The sequence below is a fragment of the Astyanax mexicanus genome, chromosome 1, assembly GCF_023375975.1.
Source record: "Astyanax mexicanus isolate ESR-SI-001 chromosome 1, AstMex3_surface, whole genome shotgun sequence".
Classification (NCBI taxonomy): Eukaryota; Metazoa; Chordata; class Actinopteri; order Characiformes; family Acestrorhamphidae; genus Astyanax; species Astyanax mexicanus.
The window spans coordinates 44,127,607-44,146,207 of record NC_064408.1 but is presented as its reverse complement, the minus strand read 5'-3'; the positions used below and the strand labels follow the sequence as shown (position 1 = coordinate 44,146,207).

The following is an 18,601-nucleotide window of genomic DNA, read 5'->3' as shown; positions in this document are numbered from 1 at the left end:
ATAGGTCTTCCCACACACTCTTTGATCAAATTTGTGGAAGAATGTCATATCTCATAACTCTTGCATGGCATGCATTTTTTATTTCTCTTTGCTATTTGGGCTTATTGGCACCTGATTAGTGTAAAAACAAAGAATCATCTTTTTACATGACATAGTTTCAGAGAAAAATTATGTCCACATATGAGGACTTTAGTTTTATATTTTGATAGAACACAATAAGTTGCAATTATTAATGATGTGCAAAACATTTATTTTGTGCCTGAACACAAAACAGTGCAAAACAAAAGTAGAAACAACAATTGTGCCCCTTTTAGCAATACGTCTCATTTGAAGTGCTACTTTAACACGAAGACATAACAAAGTAAAAAACATAAACATTTACTGCATTTATTGTTCATTTAAATTTCTTAACAAAATCAAAAATGTAACGTGTTAAACTCTTCTGCCACCACTAGGTGACAGTACAATGGCCTCATAAGAGGACACCAGGCCCTTGTAGAGCTAAATTTAGTGTTGTGTTCTAGACAACCCAAAATGTGATGTCCACACATGTGGACGCCAGGTCCTAGGAGGATATATGGGATGCCTCGCACATGCTTTACACTAAACTAAAAAACTTCACTTTTTTATATTAGGTATGGATATAGTGTAGACACAAAATATAGATTACATCCTAATTTTCCCCTGCTTTGTTTCCTTCAGTCTTAAAAGCAGACATTTTTCCAATTCTGATTTTTGATTATGGACCGGTTGTATACTCATTAGTCTTTCAACCCAAACACCACACATTAAAAAGATGGAGTTTTAATAATTATCTTTTACAGAATGAGGATTTTGTTACACAGCTTCGTCTACGTCTCGATGAATTCAACTCAGTTTCTGCTTTAAATCCCCAAAATGATTTAGATGTAGCCATTGCATATCTTATGCTAACAATCAATCCACTGCTGCAAAGTCCAGTTCTGATGCTTGAGTATCTATTATAGCTGTTTCCTACAGTAGACAAAGGTCAGCTCAAACGCTCTGATCTTTCTGCAACCCCTCTTCAGACTCCTTCCTCTCACAACCATGTTTAAACATTTGTGTAACTAAAAGATGAAAAGCATTATTTGCGTCATCTGAGTGGTAGTAAAGATTTGGCTCATCTGTGGTAAAGTGTCCACACATGTCTCAGTACTACAGAAATGTGAAGCCAGCAGGAAGTGGTTTCAGAAGTCATGGTGAGTGTGTACACATGTGCACACATGTAGTGACAGCTGCTCTAGTAATGTTTACAAGTATGTATGAGGGGGGGTGCGTTATATTACCTTGTGAACTCTGCGTATCCTGATAGTGGTCGGCGTACTGGGAGTGTAGAATACACGACTGGGGCCTGGGCTGATGAAGAGAGAAGAAATAATAAGAAATTATGACAATTTCCTTGTTTCTAAGGTCAGTTCTGATTTATCCTGCACTTTAATGGTCAGGACCCTACAGGATCACCACAGGGCAGCTAATATTTGAGTGTTGGGTCATTTTCTGCACTGCAGTGACACTGATATGGCAGTATTAAGTTAGTGTAGTGTGTGTGTTGTGCTAGATCAGACACAGCAGTGCTGCTGGAGTTTTTAAACACCCCAGTGTCACGGCTACTCTGTGGTCACTCTATAGGGTCCTGACCATTGAAGAACAGGGTAAAAGGAGGGTAATAAAGTATGCAGATAAAAAAGATACAGGACTACAGTTTGTAAACATAGCAAAGTACACCTATACGTTCAATGAAGCTGAATAAATGAATAAACAATCTAGAAACATGGATGTGGCTATTAAATCCATTAATTTATTTTTATCATATTTTTCATTTTCTTCAAAGCTTGCCTTTGAAAACAGCTCAACTTTTCCGCCCGCCCACGCTCTCATACATACACACACTAAATGTTAAAGCGTCCCCTGTGTATACTGGTGGCCCAGCGGAGAGCTGGGCCTGCCGTCTGCACTGAGGGCCATTGTGCCTGTTTTAGCTGCATTGTTGGAAGCACAGGGAAGGAATAAGAGGGTGCTTTATATAGAGCTTTACCAAAGTCCCTCCAGGAAAACTCAACAGAATCCCCAAAGCCACTGATCTCAGAACTTCTGTACGTTCCCTTACATTCTTTACTGCTAAATTGCACTGATGCTATTCCCAGTATTGATACTGGGTTGGTACTATCAGACGACAAACTCAATTCTGTAACAAATCATCATATTTATGTTATTACTGTAATATTTACACTGTTGTTTATTGTTGTTTAAGGTTTTATCAAAAACAAACAAACTGAAGTTTAAAGAATTGGCCAAACAACTTTAAGCAGAAGTTACTGTAAACCAGTTAGCATTGTGTCATTTCTAAAATGATTATCTGTTGCACTAAGGGCTGCAACTAATGATTATTTTAGTAGTTGACTAATCTGGCGATTATTTTACTGAGTTGATTAGTCAGCGATTATTTCTACCATGCCCTCAACCCCTGCTTGCTATGGATATGGCTGCTGTTTCTAGCTTTCTTTATCTTCACTTCAAATCAATATTAACAGCTGAACACGGGATTTAATGCCCTTCAAATGTCCAGAACATTGCCCTTTAAATGTGAAAAGTGCTGATATTTAGTGAGGAAATATGTGATCTGTTTTGTCTGGGCACTTTTGGAGACGCAGGCTGAGTTGAGTGTAAACTGTGTAATTGTCCCAAGTATTTTGTGTAGTGCTGCAAATTAATGAAAAGTCGACAACGAACATCCACAATCGACAATGTTGATTATAAAAATGTATCGTCTACAAATGTTCTATAAAAAAAATATTGATCGTTGCAGCCCTAATTGCACTTAGCAAGAGTTAGTTTTTAAATTAACTGGTCCTACTTAATCAAGTTGGTTTTTAAATCAAGATTTATGTGTTTGTCACTCTTTATAAGTTTGGTCTAGTTAGTTTTGGTTTTTCGCCACACTTTTACTACATGCTGTAATCATCAATTACATGGGCAGCGTCTCCCTATACTTGACACTGATTGGTTTGTACAAAAGTTTGTCTGTTTTTTTTTAGATGACTTTCCAGGAGTTGTGAACCTCTGCCTTAATCTGATTTGAATTCCAAGTTGTCTGAATGATCAAATCTGTTCAAAATGATGTTAATTAAAATATAATTAATTAAAAAACTGTTACACACAGGGCTGCTCATTCCCCTTGGAGAAGACGTGATTATGCTCACTTGCTGCTCTTTGCTATCTAAGGTGACTGTACTGATTTCTACCCCCAAATGTTTCCATTGTCTTGCCTGGCTTAAGTTAGAAAAATCAGAGGTGTGCGGTATGACGATTGACAGACGTGCTAAACTTTTACTAGTAGCGGATCACAGTGTGTCACTTTGTTACTTTGCTATGTTGAGAATAGCATGTCATAGCTTTATATTAAATTACGGAAAAAAAAACAGCTGAAAAACATAGATCTATGACACAGACAATTTTCTTGAGCCTGATCCGACAGGGGTTAAGTAAAGTGGTGGGAAATTTTGGCCCGGGCAGAGAATCTAAACTTTAATCTGTTAAGTATAAATAAGGGTTAATCTACAGTAACAGCAGATGCCGGAGTCAACAAGTCACCAGCATGATCTCATGCTCCCATACTACAGCAGGATGCACATGAACAGAAAATGGATTTGAATTTCAATTTTCTAAATTTCTTCTTTTTACATTTAAGGTATTTTGCAGATGCCCTTATCCAGAGCGACTCACAACAGTGCTTTAATGTTACTTCAAAATATCCGAAACTCGTTTGTAGACTAGGATCAAAAGATACACAGAGCTTGATCATGTTTAGAACCCTAGGAGTTTTTTTTGTTTGTTTGTTTTTTAAGATTAGTTTAAGAATTCTCTTTTCTTTTTCTTCTTCTATTGTTTAGTGGTTGATGATAGCCTGTTCACTGAAACAAACAGGATTTTGGTTCAGTTGATCTGGATCTAGGCTACCTCTTTTGGTAAGACCAAATGTTGGTTGTTTAATTTGGATGTGTGGTTTACGTCACCTTTCACACCAGCTATTTCGGTTCAGACAAAGGACCATAAAAAATCAACAAACCAATTAGCTAACTAATTAACTACTGCAATTAACGGATGAATGAATAACAATTGGATTTAGGCACAGCTCTCAGATCAGTCATAAAATAATTGACTACATTTAAGGACTTACTTGACTTATCGTGCTAATGCGACTAACAAATCAAGGAAAATTAGAAGCCACCTGTAAGCATGATGTTAATTTATGCAAAAATCTGCAGATATTGTCTTTTTTCACTGCCAGCAATTTTAGCAGTATTTACTGTAAATTCAGATTGTGCTACATTTCATCCAGATAAATAAGACTAATTACTGAATTTTTAAAACAGTGAATGTCAGTGTTATGTAAGTACGGCCAATAGCCACAATATGTTCAGGAAGTATGCTATACATTATGAATTATGATTACAAAACTGATCATTATAAAATAAAATATAAATATATTTGTCATATGGCCCACCCCAATCAATATAAATATAGCTGGAGTTTCAGCACAGGCTTCAGATCAGTCTTAAAAGTCTGACTCTGTGCCAAGCGTGGGGTGGACATGGAAATTCCAAAGCGCTACTCAGTACTGCTAGGCTTGAATGGTCAGCTGCTAAAAATGACCATGAAGAGAAACGCATATTGTGTTCTGTGCTCAGAGCATGAACAATGGTGCGATTGGAAGCTGAATGTCTAACTGTGGCACAAATCTAAGACGGCTTTTCAACTTTTCACTGGTTGGACACTTTAGAGTTTTGTGGAAAGTAATTTCTGTGAAACAGAACAGTTACATAAAGCTAAGCTACTGTTTTGAATTCAAGTTATTAAAATGTAACATATGCAACACATGTTTATTCTGCTATTCTGCTCTCTGACTACTTAAATCCTTTAAAACTGAACTTCAGTGTGTTTTTTTTAGCATATTTTTTTATTATTAGGACCTCAAAGGAACTATGCAAAATGAAAATGAAGCCACTCAGGAAGCAGCCAACCCTTATAGCGTTAAAAATTGGAACATGCTCGGTTAATGTATGGCCATGCAGAATTGGGTTAAATTAAAAAAAGTATGGGGTGTTGAATCATAAAGCTTTAGGCAATTCCCATAATATACTTGGCAACCAGGGTGTTGGCACAAGCAGCTCTGGCCGAGTATTGTATTATACTTAGCAACTGAAAAGTTAGCACATGAGGCTCAGGCCAAGTACTGTATTATACACGGCAACCGGGGTGTTGGCATATTCAGCTTGGACTGATTGCATCATTTTACTCAGCAACCCAGGTTTTAGCACAGGCAGCACTCTGAGCTGAGCATTTGGGCCAAAATCAGGCCAATTCAACATTGGCTTGGAGCATGGCTTACTGCCTAGAAATGCCAGTATGATTTTTGCTATCTGGGAAAGAAAGCAGAACATAGGCACAAGCAGAAGCTACACTAACATGTTAACATTATTTTGCCTGCTGGCTAGCTGGCAACTGGCTGTCAATAAATGAAACATTGTTTATTTATATAAATGTGATAGTGGATGTTTTTAACACAGTACGTTAGCTTTTAGTACTTATTTAATGAACCAATCTACACATATCCTGTGCTTAGAAATAGCCTTAAGGTCTTAAGATTCAATAAAAGTGAGTTGTACTATATAAAGACTGTTGCTATAGGATATTTTGTCTCAATCAGAAACACTGAAACAAAGACTGATCTGAGCAAAGGTGTCAATTAACGAAGTTCAAATACTTTGTTACCTTACTTAGGTAGATATTTTGGTTATTTATACTTTGCTGGAGTTATTATTTTTTAGATTACTTTTTACGTCTACTCCTTACATTTTTACACAATTATCTGTGCTTTTTACTCCTTTCATTTTAAAAATAGTCTCGTTACTCCTATTTCATTTCAGCTTGTTTTTTATTCCGGCATCTTGTCGAAAAAAAAAAGAACCTGACTGTGGTTGGATGAGAAGTATAAACATATACCATTCTGACATCCTATTGGTTTATACATGATCCATCACACCTGCACCTGTCACGCTATAACACTCCAGCAAGAACATAGCAGACATATGTATTCTAGTATGAAGATGATTTGTGTCAGAGACTCAAGAGAACTTGAGTGAAATGTCCAACTCAGCTTTAACTTTAATATATTTACATTCTACTTAAAGACATTTATTTTCAATGAGCATATATGCAGCTGAAACAGGCAACCTAGTGCATCCCAAATTTATCAACATTTACATTTTAATATCTAATATCTGCACTAATAACTAAGCTTTAGTCTTTTATGCATTTTACCCCTTATATTACTTTAACTTTTATATTTTAGGTAGTTTTTTTCTACTTGAGTAGAAAATTTGACTTCATACTTCAACTTCTGCAGAAGTATTTTAAACCTTAGTATGTATACTTCTACCTGAGTAATGAATGGCAATACTTTTGAAACTGATATGTGTAAAGTGGGCATACCAGTCTGTTCCAGGTGGGTCTTCTCCGTATGGTGACAGGAGAATTGTTGGGCCTGTAGAAAAAACACAGAACCACAAGACCACAATTTCACGCAGTTCCACAATTTTACCACTAGGGACAACATTGTTTACAGAGTTTGAGTGAAAAAGAGATGAGCAGATGTGTAAAAGAGAGCAAGAGAGAGAGACAGCGAGAGACAGAGTCAGGGAGGAGAGTGAAGTGGTTGAAGTGGACTCACTCTGAGCAGATTTTGTTTTGTTTGTAGAACTTGTGCCTGGCAGTGAAGAGACGGGCGATATACTTGGCCATCTCCATGTCCTCCTGATGAAAAAGAGAAAACCAACAATAGCTTTTAACAACAGTTTCTACTCAGAAACGAAACAGTGAGACTAAGAACCTGTATACTGAGATATTCCATCTCAGCAAATCCACCTTCCAACAATACATACAGCTCTGGAAAAAAATCCCAATCAGTTTATCTGATTTTGCTATTTATAGGTTTATGTTTGAGTAAAATGAACATTGTTGTTTTATTCTATAAACTACAAACAAAGTTTCTACCAAATTTCAAATAAAAATCTTGTCATTCAGAGCATTTATTTGTAAAAAATAAGAAATGGCTGAAATAACAAAAAAGACGCTGAGCTTTCAGACCTCAAATAAAGCAAAGAAAACAATCTCATATTCATAAAGTTTTAAGAGTTCAGAAATCAATATTTGGTGAAAAAACGCTGTTTTTAATTACAGTTGTCATGCATCTTGGCATGCTCTCCTCCACTAGTCTTACACCCTGCTTTTGGATAACTTTATGCCACTCCTGGTGCAAAAATTCAAGCAGTTCAGCTTGGTTTGATGGCTTGTGATCATCCATCTTTCTCTTGATTATATTCCAGAGTTTTTTAATTTAGTAAAATCAAAGAAACTCTTCATTTTTAAGTGATCTCTTTTTTTTTCCAGAGCTGCAGATGAAACAGATAAAACAAATGCGTTATCAAGCAGGTGGAGAACAGAGAGAGAGAGATGCATGACATTTCTGTGTTATTTGATTAGCTAAAATATGCTGGACATACATGAGCACTGGAATAATTCAGGCAGTACCACCAGTATTTTTACTGTTATCTGCAGTAGGATGTTGATTTTTGAGCAGCTGAAACATACTCATTTTTAAATATAGAAGTTTAGACAGTGTTTACATAATATATGCATCTCCTGTGACCACTTCGCAACAACATGTATGCCCTTCATCCGTTAGCTTGTTATTGTAGCATGCTCAGTTAAGCGGTGCAGATGGTGGAAAGTTTGGTGTCATAGTTATTATATATGCTTGATAAGGACAGTGATGCAGTTAATGCTTTGTGGGGACACATCGAGATGATTTGCTGTTTGCCGTTTACGCTACAATGTAATATGGTCATATGTGTCTCTAAATTTTATTACTAGATAACGATGAATGCCTGAGAGTGATCTAAAGATGAGCAGTGAACTTCTAGCGGCTGACTGTTGTCAGGGTTTTCATCAGTCAGTGGTGCACCTGTATTTTCCGGCAGCCAAGATAGTAATATGCCTGACATTTATCTAAACACACCTCGCTTCCTAACTTAGTTTTACAAAAAAAAAAAAGTAGTTCGAATTTTATGTAAATTATATCTATTGACCACGCATTCCATAAATAAGTGTAAAATTGGTAGTAATGAATTGGAGTGAAGTTGACTAAGGTAAAAAACTGAATTTGGTGATAATGTTATGCTACAACTCTTGTAAACTTGAGTTTTATTAAAAAGTATTTTTTTTGCATACTCAGGTCTGTGGAATGTTTTTGTCTATGACACATTTGTATTTAAAAGGCTGTAGTTATATATCATCCCCTCCCATCCAACCCACCCCCCAGACTCAAGCTAGTTGTGTGTCCCCTCACCTTTAATATCAAAATTTTGTCAATTGTAGGACAAAGGTAGGACCTTTTAAATTAATCCAACTCTAAACGTGGCTAATAACAAGAAATTAAAAGTATATACATTTTATGTTGTTCATTATTGCTTCTCTATAATGAGCTGTAAGTGTTGCCCCTGTTCTAAGTTGTAGTCCAGTCTTCCAGACGGAAAGAATGCAGCTCGCTGTTTTTTCCCCTGAGCTTGTTTTTCAGATCAGAGGCTTCTGCAGCGCAGCGTTTCCCGTGGGACGACCTTGGCGAGTGTGCAGTCTAAACACTCACCGTGTGGAACATGATGGTGTCGTCTTTGCTGGTTATCTCCACCGTGATTGCCGACTTGTTGTGCCCGATGGTGCCGATGTCCTTCCATCTGAAACAGAGGAAGTGGGACGTGTTGGTTGGTGTGACCTTCCAAATCTGAGATTAGATATACAGCCTTGAGCGTGCTGCTGAGGATCACGACCGGGACTGTTATCTACAACAGTGGACATCACAAAGCTGCAGCTGAAACAGCCAACAGGAGGCCTGAATTCACTGCCAATACAGTACTGAACATCTCCACATGGCTGTGATTGTGTTAACTGATGGGGTTTAAGCTTCCAGTACTTACTAACTGCATCAGCCTCACAGCAATATTAATAACACTGGAGTAAGACTGAAAAGGGCAGAAATATTAGTTTAATATTTTCTAAAGTACTAAAATGTGCCCTAGAATGTTTAACTATATTTATCTGGGTTGGATTATATTAAATAACAAGAGTTCAGTAAATGTAAGTGACATACCACTAACCTTATACACCACTTTGTCCTTGTTTAATATCCTCACAATCTAAATATAGCTGTATTAAATCCAATTCTCAAATCACACAAATTTACTCATTACATCATTTATATTTCAAATATACACTGCCTGCCCAAAAAAAAGGAGCCATCTGGATTTAACTACAGTATTTTTTCGCACATCAAAAAATATTTATTTTCTGGTCTGTTTTTGTATATAAGTTGCATTTTATGTGACACTATTAACTAGTAAATGGAACAGGGGTGTCGCCATGTTTTCCTGCTAAATTCAGCAGGAAAGCTAAGCTAAGTTAAGTAAACAAAACTTTTCGTTTAAAGTCAAACGAGTGCTGGATGTTAATCAACACAGATTTCCCTTCTGAAAACTGTTTATTTGGGTGAGTTTATTTAAAGTAAGCATAAATTTACAGATTTCGACTAAAGCTGGAGCATTCGCATTTGCAGATAACCGTTAGCACCAGACAGCGCTACACTGAGGAACCCTGAGTGGTTCGGTAATCCAGGGTGATATTAGCTAGTGGTTCGTCCCACGTAGCTTCTTTTAACACTGTAAACACACAGACTACAGTCTGATATACTCACCTCTAAACAGCAAAAGAGTTAGCGCTGTGGTTAACGGCTAATGCTAATGCTGCTCCAGCAGTGATTAAAGAAATAAAGCATCAGCAAAACCAGTTTAATTCAAAAGCAAAATAAAAAGGGTTAAATAAAACCAAATCTGATCATTTCATACAAATTCTATTTATACAGCACAGAACAACTTAAAACACCAAATTATTCTAAAGTACTTTTAACATTTTATAATGAAACCATAAGTATATGTTTTTAGATACCATATGCTTTTAAAATTCTGGTCTAGAATCAGATGTCTTTTTGCACCAAATATTCCTTTACCTTAAAATAATTCAGACTGAAGATATTCTATTTTAAAGAGAAAGTTGAGTTTCATGTCAGTCTCACCGGTGCAGCATGATTGACCTCCCATTCCTGTGCTTGACGAAGACTCCAATGAAGGACACGCCGATGAAGAGGTCATTAGTGTAATTGTCCTGCAGTCAAAACAATCAATAGGATGTTTACCAGGTTCTCACAATCACAGACTCAACCACACACACACACACCTGCATACAAAGCTGTACTGGAGACGAGTGAAAGCAATTTTAAGGTCTAACATTGCAAAGATTTACTAACATCACTCAAAAATATAGTTTTTAATATATTAATGTTTGTGAACAAGACAAATAAAATCCCAAATCTTATTTTTTTGTCAAGATACATCAGGGTAATTACATTATTGACTTATTGTACTATAAATGGACATACCCTCAAAAATATTTAAGAGATATTGTCTCTGACCAGTGCTTTCCTATTACTGTGACTCCATAGACACATGTTAAACTTTGGTAGGTGAAGAAACTAAGATTAATTATATTTTTGTTGTCTTTAAAAGGGTATGTTTTTATGCTATTTTCTTATCATTATGATAGTGGCATTTAATGGTCTTACAATGACAATAATGTTGTTTATCGCATCATTTCTGGAATTATATATCGTCCATAAAAATATTATCATGACAGGCCTAGTTGTTGGATTTAATTATAGTAGAATTCAGTATTGAATATTACGCTGCTTTATACAGACATATTGAAATGTCATCATGGATGCACTCACTTTTGCTGCAAAGCTTTCTTGCCCAAATCCATCGAGTTTCTCCGCCTCTTTGATGTAGAGTAGCTCTGCTTCTGCTGGCTGCATTCGACTGGAACACACACACACGCACACACACACGTTTCATACACTAGAAATACACCCTTTCCTTATCCTTTACTATGAAACAGTCAACTTTAAGGCTGATATTAAATGTAAGTGAGCTGTTTCTTAATGGCTGCCATGCTTTATTAAAAAAAGAAGACTGTTCTGAAAAATATTAATCATATATAAATCTGTTCAGACAGAAACCTGACTGAAATCATCATGAGGAGTCAGCAGAATAGGAGCTCACAGGTGAACATATTTAAATGTGCTGAATGTAAGCGAGTGTATGTAAATGTGTACATCATGACAATAAATGCAATAAAAAGCTGTTCCTGCTGTATAGAACTTTTTTTTGCAAAATTAAGCTCCATGATCTGAAATGAACAGTTTTGATGAAACCTATGTTAATCTAAAATAGTGAATGTCTGCCTACTAGTGACTCTTGTGTTCTTCTGCCACTTTCTGTGTCCAGTCCTCCAGCACCTCATCCACATGAGGCCAGTTCTGCAGAAGAAGCAGAGAGAAAGTGTAGCTCAATATAAACAATCTATAATAGTGGGCAAGCTGTCATAATAATATTACTGAGAAACTTGTGTTGCATAACGAAATTATTACAATGTAAAGAGTGTGGGCTTGGTGAAACTGAGAAATGCCCAATTATGGTGAATTAAACCAGACATCTGCAGAGTTGAACAAAGGTTCAAAGCCCCTCACAAAAAAGCTGTTGCATGAATATTTGTTGCAGAAAGATACATTTAAAGATTTACCACTGTTGTAACTAGAAATGCACCAAATGAATATTTTGTTTGAACAAAATGAAACATTTAACAAATCATTTGGCATAATAACAAACATGTTTCTTGTTTACTGGTTTTATTTTTGACTTTAATATCTGTGTTACTCTAGTCATGAATTTACGTCATTAGTGCTGTTCTCCATTTCATTCCATTTCAGCAGTGCAATTTTAGTCATGAATTTTCCTCAGTTGCTAATCATTTTCTTTACTGTTGCTTCCTAAGACACATGTGAGTGAAACTTACACAGAAATAGACAGCTAGACTTTTGGTAAACAGACAAATCCTAAGGATACATTAGACAAGCTAATACTACTATACTAGAACTGTACAGCTCATTTCTTTCAGCAAGAAAACAGACAGTGTGTGAAGAGCTTGTAAAATTATACGAAGCATGATAAATAATGAGGAATGCTTTATTTTTTAAATGTATGCAGTAAAGCATATCATTACTTGGATATTAAAATTGTCAGTGTTTAATTAATAAAATGTTTTGTAATACCATTTTCTTTATGAAGCAAGACAAGACAAGACTGTTTAATTTATCCACAGGTGAAAAAAGTGGCAAAATGAATGAAAACATGCAAAAAATGCATTAGCATTGAGCATTAGGTGAAAAAATATATATATATTTTGGCACATCTCTATTGACTAAATTTGGAAAAATGTAAGAAAATGTTTAGTTATCATTATTATCACATATCACTGACTGTAGATGTATCTGATCAGTCTGAAAGATTTGTTATTTGATTAGTGTTTCTTAGTTTAGAACAGGAGATGCTAGGCTAATGTTGTGAACAACCTCTGGTCACTGTCACTAATCACATCTCTGTAAACAAATTCCCAAATGTGTCACACGTTTTAGCAACCACATGAGTGCAATTTTAGTCATGAATTTACCTCAGTTTCTAATCTATTCCTTTCAAAACATTTGCTCAGCAGTGCTACTCAACTCATATGTAGGTGAAATTAACAGAAAAAGGCAGCCAGTCTTTTGGTAAACAAATAGATGCTAAGGCTACGTTAGCTCAGCTAACATTAGTATCCTAGCTCTGTACAGGTTCAGTGATCATTACTAATTACTGACCATAGATTTAGTCAATCGGCCAGTGCAAGTATGATATCTAACGTGTGCTTCTTAAGTTTGGAACAGGATATGCTTGGCTAATAACAAGACTTAGTCTGTCACATCTCATTTCTGTAAACAAATTCCCAAGTTTGTCATTTTCAACACATCTCTCTATCACATTCAATTTTAATTTGTTTTGCACTGACAAATTGATGTGGCTTAATCACACTGACTATAACACAAAATGATAATGTGAGGGATAATGCAGTTCCAGTTTTCTAGCTCAATCATTAAAATTAAAATATCTATCTATGCTGGTTTACTTTAACATTTTTAAAACATTACCTTTTCACAAATATTTCTAGTTTTTAGGTCTGTGTTTACTGAGATGAGACTGATGACAGTGTAAGTCCAGTGTTTGTTAGCAACTTTAGCCTTTAGCATTTTCTATTCTGAACTAAAGAAGCAAAGTTCAGATACTAAACATGTCTTGGCAGATGGACTGCATCAGGGTCAGTGATCAATCATGTTTCTTTGATTTTTTTGCCAAACTATTCCTTTAAAGTGACCGCCTCTCTCTCTCTCTCTCTCTCTCTCTCTCTCTCTCGCTTTCTCTCTCTCTTTCTCTTTGTCTAAATCTGTCTCGCTCTTGCTTGCTTTCTCCCTCTGTGAAATGACCCCTTCTTTTTCTAAAGTGTTTACCTGACACACAGGTATGTTGAAATAACAGAGCAAAAGGAATGCGTACCCTGAGGCGAACACACACACACGACTTACCACGGGGAACAGCACATATTCCCTGAGGAAGTCCTGAGACGGATACTGAGTGAAATCTCCAAAGTCCGCTGCAGAGAGAGACGGGAAAGAACAGCATGTAGACAAACACAATTACAGCGTATTTACTCTGCTCAGACAACTACAGCTTGTTTTCTCTGTAAACAGATCCAAATCAATGTCACTTGCTGCGTTTTAGTGCTGTTAACACACAAAAACACACATTCAGACATTAGAAAACACACCATTCATTTCTGAATCTGCCTAACTGTTTGTGTTTAAAACTGTCATAAAAAAATACTCTCTACAAAACACAACATATCCCCAACACATCAACTATGTGACAACTCAATGATGTCGATTGATATAAAACTACTGTCTGTACTGTTTGCTGTTGTGTTGTATGGCAACCAGAACCCAGTGTTAGTAATATAATATACAATACACTTACTGAGGGACAAACATACATTACAATCCACAGTATTAAAATCACACTGTAAACATCTATAAACATTTGACTCCCTGGGAGTCCCGGGGTTATGTGAACAATGTAATGTGTTAAATCATCCACAGAGATGTTTTTATTTATCATTTCTGAAGTTAAAGTACAGCTCTCCACAGTGTATTCTGTCTCAACGGCTCCACCTCTTGATTTTGCTTCATTCCCTGTATGCTCTGTGGCTGCCCATCTTCTTTGTTAAGGCTTTATGGGGAGTTTATGTTGTTTGAGTGGGTTACTTGTATGTTTTTATGGGTCTAATTTTGTTTGTGGGATTAAATGGGATCTAGTTGTTTGGGATTCCAGTAGTAGAGAGTTTTCCCACTTAATTGGTGTTAGGTAAGGGTTGGATAAGGGTCTCCAACAAAGAGCTGTGGCGATATGAGAAAAATCACTGCTTGTTTGGTGAGGGTTATGTAGAGATAATATAGATGACTCCATATGGTGTTAAATTAACTGGTTGGTAATTGGAAAACTCTTGTAATAGAATGTTTACACTGTAGTAAGTGGAATAATGTGTTATCTGAGACAGTGTAAATGTGGGTTATTAAGGAATTCAGTTAACTCTCAATTTTAAGCTGTAGTGTAATCCACTGATGAAGAGTGCATGGAGGCTTTACACTTGTAAATATTTTACACCTAATTTGAACTCATTTAGTAATGAATTTCTTTCTTTTTGGCAGTGCAAACATCTCTTTCTTTATATCTCTCTGTCTCGCTCTCTTTTTGTCTCTGTCCTTTATATATTTCTCACTGTTTCCTTTTTTTGGTCTTTCTTTAATTAGGTCTCTCTTTCTATATGTCTTTTTCTTTATTGTGTCTTTCTATTTCTCTATCATGTTGCTGTCTACATGTTTTTCTCTATGTCTCTCATTATTTCTTTGTCTCTTATTGTCAATATTTCTTTCTCTGTGCCTCTTACTTTCTCTTTTTCCTACCCACCTCTTTATGTCTTTATCTCTATTTATTTTTTACTTCGTATCTTTCTCTCTCTTTCTTTACGTCCATTAATTTCGCTCTCTTTCTTTACCTCTCTTGGTCTGTCTGTTTTCTTGTCTGTCTGTTTTCTTTCTTTCTTTTTGTCTGTCTTTATCACTTTTCCTTCATATTTCTTTCTTACTTCTCCATTTAACTCTCTTTCATTATGGTTGTATTCCTTTTGTCTCCATCCGTTTATGTTTTTCTTATTTCAATCTCTTTCTCTCTCTTTCTCTCCCTCCCTCTCTCTCTTTCTCTCTCTCTCTGTCACTCCCTCTCTCTATCTCTGTCTCTCTCTCTTTCTCTCTTTTTCTCTCTCTCTGCCTCTCTCTCTTTCTCTTTTTCTCTCTCTCTCTCCCTCTCTCTCTCTCTCTCTCTCTTTTACTTTTTGTGTTACTTTTGTTATCTTCCTCTTTGTGACTGCCTCACACACTCCTCACTGTGAGCGGTAGAACTGGGACTTGGTCTCTGGAGGAGTGTGTGGGGGTGATTCCCTGAGAGCATGTCTTACAAAGAGAGCAACAAGATAAGATAAGCACTGTCCAGCAGAACACACTGACCACAGCAACATATTCATTTTCTCTCTCTCTCTCTCTCTCTCTCTCTCTCTCTTTCTCTCTCTCTCTTTACATTGTTTACATTCCCCTGAGCTGTTGGCCCAAGCCGAATGCTGGAGGAGATATGTGTGTGTGTGTGTGTGTGTGTGTGTGTGTGTGTGTGTGTGTGTGTGGACCCTGATAGTGGTTGAAGTGGATAACTGCTCTGCTCCGTCTGCTCCAAATACACTGCCATATTAGGCAGGGCTACCGACATGTAGCAAGAACACACACGTGAACAAATTCAGAAGTGAGCGCGCACACACACACACACACACACACACTTGTACAAGTGTACAAATGCAGCATGCTCTGATCATTTTCTCTGATCATGGCAATTCAACTGAGATGATATTTCATATGTACTTACACAATAATAAGTATGATTATTAGATATCTGACAATATCTCACAGTATTGCACAACTAAAGCTTATAACCTAAATACTCCTGTACATATCCACCTCACATTTCCCTCATGTTCCCCCAAGTTTGTTTGAGTGAGTGAGTTTGCAGCCACTTGTGCTCTCTCTTTTTCTCTCTCTCTTTCTCTCTATCTCTCTCTCCTCACACACACTCGCATGCACACACGCACATGTACGTACATTAAAATTTGCAGCTACACTTTAGTACTTACTTTATTTCCTCCATTATTCCACATTACAATATTATCATTTAAAAAGTAACAAATGCCCTGAGATAAACAAAAAGTTATATTAAGCTCATACCTTTCTTAAAATACTTTATTCATACTCTATATTTCTCTACATCTCAGAATTAATCATTGGAATAATTAAAACACATATGCTTTTTTTTAAATAAATAGAAATAGTTTCAAAAAGCTTTTAAATAACTGGATTCATTATGGATCATTACAGATACTTTACTGTAAACTTGTAAATTGTAAATTGCCTAGAGATTCCCACCCATATTTAATGTAAATAAAAACAAAATATTAAAAGATTAGTAAAATGGTATTCTGTTTGTATTAGTGATGTTAATTGCTTAAAAAAATAAGTTTAAAGGCTGGCATTTCCCTGTATTCTGGGGAGGGAGACAGAACAAAATGTGTGTTCCTTGAAATAGAGCATTTTGACTTAGTTTTGATACTTTTTAAATGAGTGAGTTTGAACACGTGTGAGAGAAAAACAGAGGTAGAATCAGAGATTTAATTCTTATTTTAACATAAATTACTATTATTTTTATTATTCTCCTAACTTGACAGTAGTGACGGCATGTTTACATCTCTAAATAAAACGAATACGTCACCAGGCTTTGTAAAAATGGTAAAGTACATGAGGAAACTGGAACCAAACTTGTAACATTGATTATTTTATATTATTATAATGCACTGAAGTTTCCAGATTATTCGAGTCTATTCACTATGGCAGCACCAGTAATTTCACATCATTGCTACACAGCAATTACACACTATTATTATTACAGATATTGATAATGACGAAATGAACAATTAAAATAAAAAAAACATAAAAATAATCAAATAAAATTGTTAATATGAATATGAATAATGTATCTTAAATGTAATAATAATGAGAAATACTAGTTTACTGAATAACTTCCTAAGGAATCAAATCATATTGAATAGTTGTGCAGTCAAAAACTGATTCAGGTTCACATGCAAGATAACTCACCCTGCACAGCGAGGCCGGCCAGCCGAATGCCCTGCTCCACACTGCAGTGAAGACGACCATCAAGAACCTCCTTCTTCACCTGCAGGTAGTACTGATACCTACAACACACACACACACACACACACACATAAATAAATAAATAAATAAATTATTAATTAAAAAGAAATGACCATATGACTATTAACATCACATCCAGATAAAGGGGCTGTGCACACTCTGACTGATGGTCTTAAGAAGAAGAGGTTAGCAGAGACGAGTTTCGTTCCTCCTGGATCTCATTCCAGTATTCCAGCTGACCACCATCAGCTGCTACATTTTCCACTTTGTTGCTATAGTTACCGTCTGAGTGTTTCCAGCTCCTGCAACTAAACACACGTTCCTTTTCCACACACGTCTGCACGTGCAGCCTGTCTTCACCCAGCTCAACACTATATCTTACCTTCTGACACAACGTTAAACACTATAAATCACTTCCTGACACACAAAAACAGATTCAGCTTACACCTATAACTACATATTCAACAGTACTCAGACTAGTGCAGAGCAAATCCATCTCAAATCAATATCTCGATTACCTCAACCACAAAGAACGAACAATTATTTTAATAAATAATGGACATAGCATTTTCATTGACCAAAGCTGTGTTTGGGTTCTAACATTTTTTTTTTTTTTTTTACAAATGGAAGAACAGACACTAACATTAAGCAAACATTCCCTTAATGAACGAGCACAGATGTCCTTTTACGTGAGTTATCATTTTTCATATTGCTGTAATTACAAAAATCAAGTACATACCAGCTCTGTGCCCTCAATTAGCGAGTATACTTAAAAAAAAAATGGCCTAAATGTTCAGAAACCCATTGTGAAGATTTGGAAAAAGCAAGGTGTGCTGCAAAATTAAGTGCTGTCCTTTCATTTTTTTCACAGTTTGAAAGTAATTTTAATTCTAATTATCTGTTTAATAGAGTCTGTTTTTAATGTTTAATAGAGTCTGTTTTTTAATTTGTGGTCAATACAAAAATATTAGTATGAAATTCTTGTTGTAATAATGTGTGATATATAATGTAAAGCTTTATTGTCAAATACACCTTAATTATGTTTTATGAATTTCTTTGGATTTAATTGAATTTCAATTCCATTTGAATTGCAAACATAAAACTCAAGATAGATCTCTCTGAGAGTGTGTCTGCTAAGATGAGGGGTGTGTCCATGTAGTCACCACAGTGGCCAGAGTGAAAAAG

General features: G+C 36.0%; 1 protein-coding gene across 1 annotated transcript in view; it reads right to left on the bottom strand.

The window, feature by feature from the left end:
• LOC103023975 (protein tyrosine phosphatase non-receptor type 14) overlaps positions 1–18,601 on the bottom strand; it is a 94,985-nt gene that overhangs the window by 27,122 nt on the left and 49,262 nt on the right. The window contains exons 4-12 of the mRNA XM_007237216.4: positions 17,360–17,457; positions 13,640–13,707; positions 11,433–11,503; positions 10,916–11,003; positions 10,205–10,293; positions 8,726–8,813; positions 6,752–6,834; positions 6,514–6,565; positions 1,308–1,377 (exon numbers count right to left, since the gene is read on the bottom strand). Of these exons, the coding sequence (XP_007237278.2) occupies positions 1,308–1,377; positions 6,514–6,565; positions 6,752–6,834; positions 8,726–8,813; positions 10,205–10,293; positions 10,916–11,003; positions 11,433–11,503; positions 13,640–13,707; positions 17,360–17,457 (707 nt within the window). The remainder of the gene's footprint in view (positions 1–1,307; positions 1,378–6,513; positions 6,566–6,751; positions 6,835–8,725; positions 8,814–10,204; positions 10,294–10,915; positions 11,004–11,432; positions 11,504–13,639; positions 13,708–17,359; positions 17,458–18,601) is intronic.